Source organism: Anoplopoma fimbria, chromosome 3 (assembly GCF_027596085.1).
Source record: "Anoplopoma fimbria isolate UVic2021 breed Golden Eagle Sablefish chromosome 3, Afim_UVic_2022, whole genome shotgun sequence".
Lineage (NCBI taxonomy): Eukaryota > Metazoa > Chordata > Actinopteri > Perciformes > Anoplopomatidae > Anoplopoma > Anoplopoma fimbria.
Window position 1 is genome coordinate 5509825 of NC_072451.1, and position 10184 is coordinate 5520008.

Sequence of the window (10184 nt, forward strand, 5' to 3'; positions counted from 1 at the left end):
GGCCTCATCATGTTTGTTTTAAACATTTAGCATTATAATATTATAATATTAGGTGTGTTCTTACCGGTGAATGAGACATCCTAGTTTGTAGAGAAACGCAGCCGACCGTTAGCTCAGCTCTCGCTCAATGAGGCAGCGGCAGCGTAGCTACCTGGTTGCTAAGTAGCAGCAGCGCTCGTGCACGGCTCTGTGTCGAGGGGTGGGGTCAGGGAGTCCTGAAGGGTGGGGGAGGAGTTAAACGGAACTCCGAAGAGAAGCTAATTTCAAATCATGCTAGCTCTCTCAAATCGTACAGTATAGCTTTAACAGGTAATTTTAAGAAAAACAACAGGAAATATTCCTTGATGTTTTTGTATTACCTGAAATATAACAACTCAATAAAAAAAATCCTGTTTTTCTCCTGTTCAGAACTCATATTGGTTCTTAAAGTGAAATAAAAAATTAAAATAAAACGAATAAACACAGTATGTCTACAGGAAAGGCACAATATGGACTTGGGGGGAAAAGTATCTAGTTTAACCCTGAAACATCAGAACTATAGAAAGTAACAGAGACCAATATTTATATATATTTAAATGTTTTAGGTTCATCACAACATCAAAAAGTGTCATTAACATAATATTAGCAGCATCTGCACTGTAATTAACATCATTTGCATCTAGGTCAGATTTTGCGGGAAATCCGCTCTACAGATTAATTTACAAATGCTTTGGGAAAAAAAATAAAAACAATTAGAGTTTCAGCTTTCAGCAGCAAAAAAGACAGATTATGAAACTCCTTCTGTATGTACATGTGTAACATTTTAAAATGTCTGAGTCAGGCGAACTGTAGTGGTAGTATCCAAAAAGACCGATGCAAAAGTCGATAAATGCAACTTATCGCCCCCTACAAATTTTGGACGTGTTTTAAACAAAACAAAAAACTTTTGAAACAGAAACCGTTTTCACTCACGATTAAAATAATCGGTTTGGACTTCTTCTACCCGAATACATGCAATAACATTTGTGTATATTATAATTAACATGCCAAAATGTAAAATGAGAGTATTACAGCTAAGCTAAATTCTTCTTCAGGATGAATTAACCGAGCAGTCCACTACCTTTTTCTTTCATAATCCCCTGAAGAAGTTGAAAGCAATTCAATGATTTCAATTTAATGTAATCAATCATGTTTCTCATTAGACTACGGTCTAAACGTTGCTAAAAACTGGCCAGGTTTTTGATGCAAAGTTCTCCTGCTATTCACAGTTAAACGAGAGATGGAGATCTAAAAACTCATCTTCTACTTTAGTTTACATTTAGTTCTGAGGAAATCTGAAAAACATTATTCTTGATAGCCGAGCCAGCAAAAAATCCTTGTCAGTTTCTGTTGGACTTTAAACAATCCAAACCTAACCTTTAATGTGATGATGTGAATTCATATAAAAAAAATGCCACAAATAACTTCTATCAAACTAAATATTGAGGCCGTCTTCCAGCAGCACCTTGGATCTAGGTCGAGATCTTCCATGGCCGTGTTCATGCTCTTTGTCTCTCTCACTTCCTCTCCTCTCTCCGTCCTCTTTCCTCTTTCCTCGTCGATTGTTCCATGATCTTCCCTTTTCGTCCCTCTATCTGAGTCTCTGCCTTCTTTCCTCTCCTCTCTACCTTTTGCCACTTCTGTTTTCATGTTTGCTGTAGGCCTATTGAATTCACACAAGGCTCTGGGCTTCACTGAGTACTCACATCCTCACTTCTTTCTATTAGAACGGTGTTTCACAAACTTTTTCTCTGGGTACCGAATTCATGAAATGGCAAACCAAGGCGATCCAATTCACAATAAACCTATAACTGAATTCGTAAATGAGCGAATTAGTGAGTAAACAAATGCTCCTGACCATTTCTACAGCCTTTTCAAAGCGATTTACGTTTGATGAATCACTACTCCCTTTCATGCATGTTATCTAAAACAGTGGTTCTCAACCTTTTTTCAGTGATGTACCCCCTGTGAAATATTTTTTCAGCCAAGTACCCCCTAACCAGTGCAAAGAATTTTTGGTTGAAAAAAAGATGTAATACACAGCGCTCTGCCATCAGTGTTTCATTTATTAAACTGTCAACACTGAAGATTGCATTGTTGCATTGAATTCAGTTCATGAACTTACACTTATATTTTATTGAATATTTATAAAATAACTATTTTTAAAGTATTTGTGAATGGATGCTAATTTTAAATATATTTTTTAAAAATCTCACGTAGTCCCTCCATGGAGTGCCTTCACGTACCCCCATTTGAGAACCACTGATCTAAAACATAGACACCTGTAAATACCTAAAAATTAGGCGGCGTTAACAGGCTATCTCACTCTTTTCTTTTAGTTTTTAGTCATCAGTTAAATATAATGTTAGAAAAAAAAGCTACATTTATCATAAGAAAATGAACATGCAGGCTCCCTCATGTGGCTCACAGGTTTACTGTAAATATGAATGGTAAAAAAAGACTAGAAAGTTATTCAAATGTATTTGGCGACACTAATAACATTTTTAGGACCCAGTCTTTAAGGAGAATATATGATAATGAGGGTACGACTGGTTCGCTCTTCAGTACCAGAAGAGAACTTTATTTTTAGTGAATACAAATTTATTTGATATTAGTGCTTTACAAATTGAGATCTTTTATTGTGTGATATACAGCAGGCAGCAAATATAAGATTATATTGTGGTATAGCTGAAATGGTGACCTCTAGTGGTCTGAAATGGGGCATTACAGCTAAATGATAAAGTGCAAGTTCTCCTGCGGAGTGAAATGAAAAGTAATTGTTTCTGCCTGCCTAACCATCAACCATAATTTAGTACTGTAAAAAAAAAAGCACCAATACACTCCCAATATTTTGAGTTAATGGGGAGTTAGACTTGCTGGAACGTGATGACGCTGAAAATATCATTTTGAAAAGCCCTGCCTTACCTTCTGTGATAGAGGGACAAAACCTGTTCCTATTTCTGTCACTCAGTTGGAGGTGAAGGTTAACATCCTGTGGTAAAGACACAATATGTCATCAATTCACAACACGTGATTAACTACGATTATGTGTCGCCTATATTTAATCTTTGAAATGAACCATGCAGGACACTAAATGTCACTCAAAAGTCCTTGAATATTTTGTGCAGTAGCATGCTGGAGCCCAGCTTTTAAATCAGGCTAATGTTGCACCTCCTGAACAGCTGAATAAGAATATCAATAGAAATAATCATATACTAGAAATATGCTAAAGGTAATAACTTTCCAACTCAAAGGGTTGAATGCCACTGTGACTTTAGTTCTAAGTGAATGCAGCTTTCTTTTTGGTTAGGACTACAACTTAATAAATGTAATGAATTTAAATAGTCAGTCATGATGATCCCACAAACATTCAGGTCTGCATGTTTCTGGAGTTAGTTTCATGCCTCAATGTGGACACTTACTATGCTTCATTTGATTTGTATGTTGCTACAATGTGGTGCCGAATTTAGACTGTCTGGGACATTGGTTATCATCAAATTAGAAGAGAATAATATTATGCAGCTACACTTATTGCAAAGACTAATGGCAAAGCATCACATTAAGGACGGGTTTGGACACGTCTCTGTCATCAACTGATCACTTATGTGGTTTTCTCCTTTTGTCATCGGCACCATTTTTCTATCTCTTTTTATTCAAATGGTTTAATTTCACAGGAAAGCCTGCTGATAACGCAGCAACATCACCAACAAGAACGACTTCGGAAACCTCAACACCCTGCTGGTCACCAAGGCCGATGTGGAGGCCATCTTCTCCAAATACGGCAAGATCGTGGGCTGCTCTGTGCACAAGGGCTTCGCCTTCGTTCAGTTCGCCAACGAGAGAAACGCCCGGTCTGCCGTCGGCGGGGAGGACGGGAGGATGATTGTCGGGCAAGTACTTGGTAAGGATTTTGTTTTTAAGATATTTTCATGACTGTATATGAATTTTAACGGGAAGGACAATGGTTTCCTACCTTGAGAGCTTGTGACCCTGTCAAACAACGCTTATTATTTAACTTTGTCACAGGTTGCATATGTTTAATAGTAAGGGTTATTTTTCCTGATTGAGGTGAGTATTATTTCAGGCATCATGAGGTAAAATTGACAAGTACCTCACACAAGAAAAAAGCAAATAGCAGAGAAGTGTCTCAAGAGGGGAAAAAAACATACTTGCAGTATTTGAAAAGGCCTTCCCTTTAAACCCTTTGGTGGGTTTCTGTCCTCTAGAATGGATCCTCTGCAGTAGGAGACAATGGAGGCAAAGCTGTCGATTATATAAAAACACATTTTACACACTTGTATTACTAATTCGTCTTTCAAGGCTGCAGCTCAGAAATGTAAAGTTTTTGTGCACCTTTAACTCAAAGATTTAGCTTTAGGCTGCAACTACAAAAAAATCTGCTTTGAGTAATGTGTCTGCTATTATTCTACCACAAAAAATGTAATTACTAACTAAATTGTTGAAATTACATCTGCTCAATACGTCACTTCCACAATCTCTGAGAATGTAAATATTTTCACAAGCTCAATTCTGGACACAAGATGTCTCCTACAGTACTTAACAGAAAGGAGGTTTCAGGTTTCCACATCACACATTCAAGTTTGTGTTGGACAAACCTTCAGCAATAAATCAAAGGAGATACATGATCAGCAAAGAACAAGATGTTCTAGTGCTGGTAAAACTTGGAATGTATGCATTGTTAATCATTTCAACATGTGTGCTTCAGTTCTTGGTTAGTTTATTTTAATAATACATTTTTTAAATTTGTCCTAAAGTCAAATAATTTGATCTTGTAAACGGCTTGATAGTTAGAGGGATCAGATCTGAAGTCCCCTGCATATCTCTCATTGATCTGTTCTCTCCTCAGACATCAATCTGGCTGGAGAACCCAAACCACACAGGTCAAAAACCACCAAACGCTCAGCTGGAGACATGTACAGGTCAGTCCCAACAACTCTGATACAACAACGTTACAGCTGTGCTTCTCCCGATAAAAACCACAAGTTAGCGTGGCTTTAAAAAAAGTAAAAATGATCATTCAATCTACAGTAAATGTATTTCTAACCATTTTTAATATTCATATTTATCATTTAAGTAAAATATCAAGCAGAACATTTGCTGGTTCTAGCTTCTAGAATATTAGAATTTACTGCTTTTTTTAATTTTATTTTTTTAATACCATTTGTAGTAGTAATCATTCGGGTTTTGAATTATCGGTCTGACAAAAGTCAATTTTAAAGATGGGTATTTTAATATGCAATAGGCTGGAAGATTTTGATAACTCCCCAATTAAAAAAAAAAAAAAAAAAAAAAGAAAAAAAAAGAAGAGCTACAAGAAAAACCACCCAGGCTGATATATCGAATTATTGCAGATATATTGTAGCTGCATGTGAGATGTTTTAAATGCAACAATAAATAATTCATCACTAAATCATCTGTCGCTCATTCAACCTGCAGGTGAAGAGTCAAGAGAGGGACGACGATGAGGATGATGAGGAGGAGGAAGGAGAGCATGTGGAAGGTGACGACGATATCGAAAGTGTCAACGGCGAGGATGACACATTACATTACATTACAGTCATTTAGCAGACGCTTTTATCCAAAGCGACTTACAGGAAGTGTATTCAACATAGGTATTCAAGAGAACTACTCGTCACCAGAAGTCATAAGTGCATGTCCTTTCTTAAACAAGCATCTAAAAGCATAAACCAGAGCAAAAGTATAGTGCAGAGGCAAATTACTACGAAAACAATAATTGCAACAGACTAATACGAACATAATAAGTGCTACAAACTACTACGAATAGGATAAGTGCAGTAAACGAATACGAATTCAATAAGTGCAGCGAACTGATACGAATACCGTAAGTGCAACAACTAATACGAATGCAATAAGTGCTACGAGGAAGGCTCAGGGTAGTGCTTCTTGAAGAGGTGAGTTTTCAGCCTGCGCCGAAAGATGGGCAGCGACTCTGCTGTCCTGACGTCAGTGGGGAGTTCATTCCACCACTGAGAGGCCAGGACAGAAAAAAGCTGTGACCGGGTGGATCGGCCGCAGGGACCTCTGAGCGACGGGGCAACCAATCGCCCCGAGGCAGCAGAGCGAAGTGGTCGGGCGGGGGTGTAGGGCTTGACCAAGGCCTGGAGATAGGAAGGAGCTGTTCCTTTCACTGCCCTGTAGGCTAGCACCAGAGTCTGAAACTGGATGCAAGCTCTTACAGGGAGCCAGTGTAGAGAACGGAGAAGGGAAGTTGTGTGGGAGAACTTGGGGCGATTGAACACCAGACGTGCTGCCGCTTTCTGGACAAGCTCCAGAGGTCTGATGGCCGATGCCGGGGCTCCGGCAAGTAGTGAGTTGCAGTAGTCCAGGCGGGAGATGACCAGAGCCTGGATGAGCACCTGCGCCGTCTCCTCAGTGAGGAAGGGGCGAATCCTCCTGATGTTGTAGAGGAGGAATCTGCAGGAGCGTGTGACCGATGCAATGTTTGCTGAGAACGACAGTTGGTCGTCCAGGGTCACACCCAGATTCCTCACGGTCCGAGTTGGCGTCACCACGGCATCATCAATGGTGATGGACAGGTCTCGGTGCGGGCAACCCTTCCCCGGGAGGAACAGTAGCTCGGTTTTGTCCAGGTTGAGCTTCAGGTGGTGTGTCGCCATCCACTTCGAGATGTCAGCCAAGCACGCAGCAATGCGTGCCTCCACTTGGGTGTCACCGGGAGGAAATGACAAGACCAGCTGGGTGTCATCGGCATAACAATGGTAAGAGAAGTCATGCGAGCGAATAACAGAACCCAGAGATGTTGTGTAGAGCGAGAAGAGAAGGGGGCCCAGAACTGAACCTTGTGGAACCCCGTAGTCAGCATGCGTGGTTCCGATATGGCCCCCTCCATGTCACCTGGTAGGATCGGCCTGTCAGGTAGGATGCAAACAGGGAGAGTGCAGAGCCTGAGATGCCCATCCCCTCGAGGGTGGAGAGGAGGATCTGGTGGTTCACCGTGTCAAACGCTGCTGACAGGTCCAGGAGAATCAGGACAGAGGAGAGAGAGTTCGCTCTCGCGGCGTGAAGCGACTCTTGTCACCGCAAGGAGGGCCGTCTCTGACGAGTGACCCACCTTGAACCCGGACTGGTGGGGGTCCAAGAGGTTGTTCTGGTGGAGGTAGGAAGACAGTTGTTTAGAGACAGTGCGTTCAAGTGTTTTGGATAGAAAGGGTAGAAGAGAAACCGGTCTGAAGTTCTTGACATCAGAGGGGTCAAGTGATGGTTTTTTCAGAAGGGGGTGACTCTGGCAGTCTTGAAAGCCGAGGGAAAGCATCCCGAGACGAGAGATGTGTTGATGAGGTGGGTGAGGAAAGGAAGGAGTTCAGTGGCAATAGACTGAAGAAGAGGGGAGGGGATCGGGTCAAGGGAGCACGTGGTGGGGCGGTTAGATGTAACAAGGTCGAGGACCTCGTTAGGGGAGAGGGGAGCAAAATAGGGTAAGATGGGGTGTGGAGAGGGAAGGGGGAGCTGAGGGGGAAGAGCTGGAGAGGGTGGACAGGGAGAGGGTGGACAGGGAGAGGGGGGCTGAGAGAAGGAGGATCTGATATCGTTTACCTTCTTGTCAAAGAAGTTGGCAAAATCATCAGGGAGAAGGGAGGAAGTAGGAGGAGGGGGTGGGGGTTGGAGGAGTGAAGAGAAAGTTTCAAAGAGTTTTTTAGGATTGGAAGCAGAGGTTAGGATTTTAGAGCGGAAAAAAGCCGCTTTAGCAGTAGCTAGAGAGGAGGAAAAAGTGGAAAGGAGAGATTGGAAGTTGAGAAGGTCCTCCGGGAGTTTGCCTGTTCTCCATTTACGCTCAGCCGCTCTTAGGCTCCGTCTATCAGTACGCACTGAGTCCGACAGCCATGGGGCAGGAGGAGTTAGGCGTGCAGGCCTGGAGGTGAAGGGACAGAGGTTGTCCAAAGAGGAGGAAAGGGTGGAGAGGAGAAGATCAGTAGCAGTATCGGGGGATAGGAGAGAGAAGGATTCAGGGTCAGGGAGGGCAGAGGTAACGGAAGAGGAAAGATCAGCGGGGGAGAGGGAGCGGAGGTGACTACGGGTAGAAACCATGTGGGTAGGTGGAGGAAGTAAGGGGGGAGAGGAGAGGGAGAGGGAGTAGGACATGAGTCTGAGGTGGTCCGAGAGCTGGAGGGGAGTGACAGAGAGGTTAGCAGTAGAACAGTGTCTAGTGAAGATAAGATCCAGCTGGTTGTCGGCCTTGTGGGTAGGAGGAGAAGAAGAGCAATAGAGGTCAAAGGAGGAGAGGAAGGAAAGCAGTGGTTCTAACTTATCAGTCTGGATGTTGAAGTCGCCGAGCATGATGAGCGCGGAGCCATCGTCATGGAAGTGCGAGACTAGTGTGTCAAGCTCCTCCACGAACTCACCAAGAGGGCCTGGTGGGCGATACACAACAGCAATGGTGAGCTTGACTGGATAAGTGACAGTAACAGCATGAAATTCAAAAGAGGAAGGGGAGAACTGTGGAACAGAGACAAGAGAGTATTTCCATTTTGGGGAAATTAGCAGGCCAGTGCCACCACCTCGCCTCGCAGCTCTGGGAGTGTGAGAGAAGGAGTACACATCTGACAGAGCTGCGGGTGTGGTGGTGTTTTCTGGTGTGATCCAGGTCTCAGTGAGAGCAAGAAAGTTGAGGGAGAGCAAGGATGCGTAGCCTGGGATGAACTCAGCTTTCGGCACTGCCGACTGGCAGTTCCAAAGCCCCCCCGACACCACTTGGAGAGAGTGGGATAGATGAGATTAGTGGGGTCACGGCACCTGGGAGTGACCCACCGTCTACGTGACCACCGGACAGAGGAACAGACAGAAATAGGATGCAGACACATGGTATTCAATATAAACAAATTACTGACCCGTACAAGTACACGCTCGAGAAGTCATGCTTGACGAAGTCTGGCTTGAAAAAGTCGCCCTGTTGCCTTTGTTCGCCCTAGCCTTTCAAGTCTGGCTTGAAAAAGTCGCCCTGTTGCCTTTGTTCGCCCTAGCCTTCGTTTGCCTGACGCTTCCAGCCACCAGCAGTGGTTAAGGACCTACCTACTGATTGCTCATTGTCTGCCAGGAGTGTAAGCCACTCCCCCTAGCAGTTAAGAGGACAATTGACCTATTGAAACTAAAGCACACCTCTCAAAGCAGTTCCTGATTACAGGAATAGCAGAACAACAGAATCAGCATCAAACACTTCCTGATTACAGGAATAGCAGAAACAACAGAATCAGCATCAAACACTTCCTGATTACAGGAATAGCAGAAACAACAGAATCAGCATCAAACACTAACACTTTTAAGCAGGCTTGGTACAGTTAAGGGCAATTTAAGAAAGCAAAAACAATATACTTAGTCTATCCTAGCAGAATCAAGTAGTTCAGTATCCCTCCAGAAGTCAAATACACACACACACACACACACACACACACACACACACACACACACACACACACACTCTCAAGCATGGTGCACACACTCTTTCTGTCCCATCGTCCCTGAAGCCGATTAGTTTTGTTTTGTTGTTATTTTTGCTGCTTGCCCTCAGGAGAAGACGGAAACACAAGACTGTTAATGTTCTCAGAGACAACAGCTCGACGGACATCATGTCTTAATGCGAGGACGAAAAATTCAGCTACGAAAGAGAAGTTTTAGGTTCAATGTGTTTGTCTTTTCCTCATTGGTGAGTTTGTTTTGACCTTGTGTGTCTGTATGTTAAAGTCTGTTTTTTTTTATACTATTCACAACTGTAAAGGAATAAATTGCAATAAAATATTAAAATGTAAAGCACTTTTCTTGTTCTTTTTTTCGCCCCCACAAACTACAGCACAGTGTTTTTGGGAAAACAGAGTGAAATTTACACTTAAAACGAGACCAACTATAATTTATTTACCCTCAAGATAAAAAATTTAAAACAGCACCTTCTTTGGCACAACAGCTTAGAGGAATTAAAAGGAAAACCACTGTCTATTACACTTTTTAAAATATATATATATATATATATATATATATATATATATATATATATAAATATATATATTTTTTCATCCTTTTCTGGAAGTTAAACCTGTAGTTCCTAAAGTGATTAAGATCTCTCAATGCACAAATATCCCTAAAAAGTACACATTGTTTTGGATTAATGACCAAAG

At 42.3% G+C, this 10184-nt stretch overlaps 1 protein-coding gene across 1 annotated transcript; it reads left to right on the forward strand.

Moving 5' to 3' along the window:
- Window positions 1-2555: 2555 nt before the first annotated feature.
- Window positions 2556-9650, forward strand: LOC129088704 (heterogeneous nuclear ribonucleoprotein C-like). Its single transcript, XM_054595987.1, has 5 exons — window positions 2556-2561; window positions 2990-3015; window positions 3714-3919; window positions 4886-4958; window positions 9584-9650. The coding sequence occupies exons 1-5, from the start codon at window positions 2556-2558 to the stop codon at window positions 9648-9650; spliced, it is 378 nt and encodes a 125-aa protein (XP_054451962.1).
- Window positions 9651-10184: the final 534 nt, after the last annotated feature.

Coding starts and splice junctions, on each gene's coding strand:
- LOC129088704 (XM_054595987.1), top strand. Junction 3,016..3,713: donor GTGAAGGTTAACATCCTGTG/GTAAAGACACAA, acceptor CTGATAACGCAG/CAACATCACCAACAAGAACG. Junction 3,920..4,885: donor GATTGTCGGGCAAGTACTTG/GTAAGGATTTTG, acceptor TTCTCTCCTCAG/ACATCAATCTGGCTGGAGAA.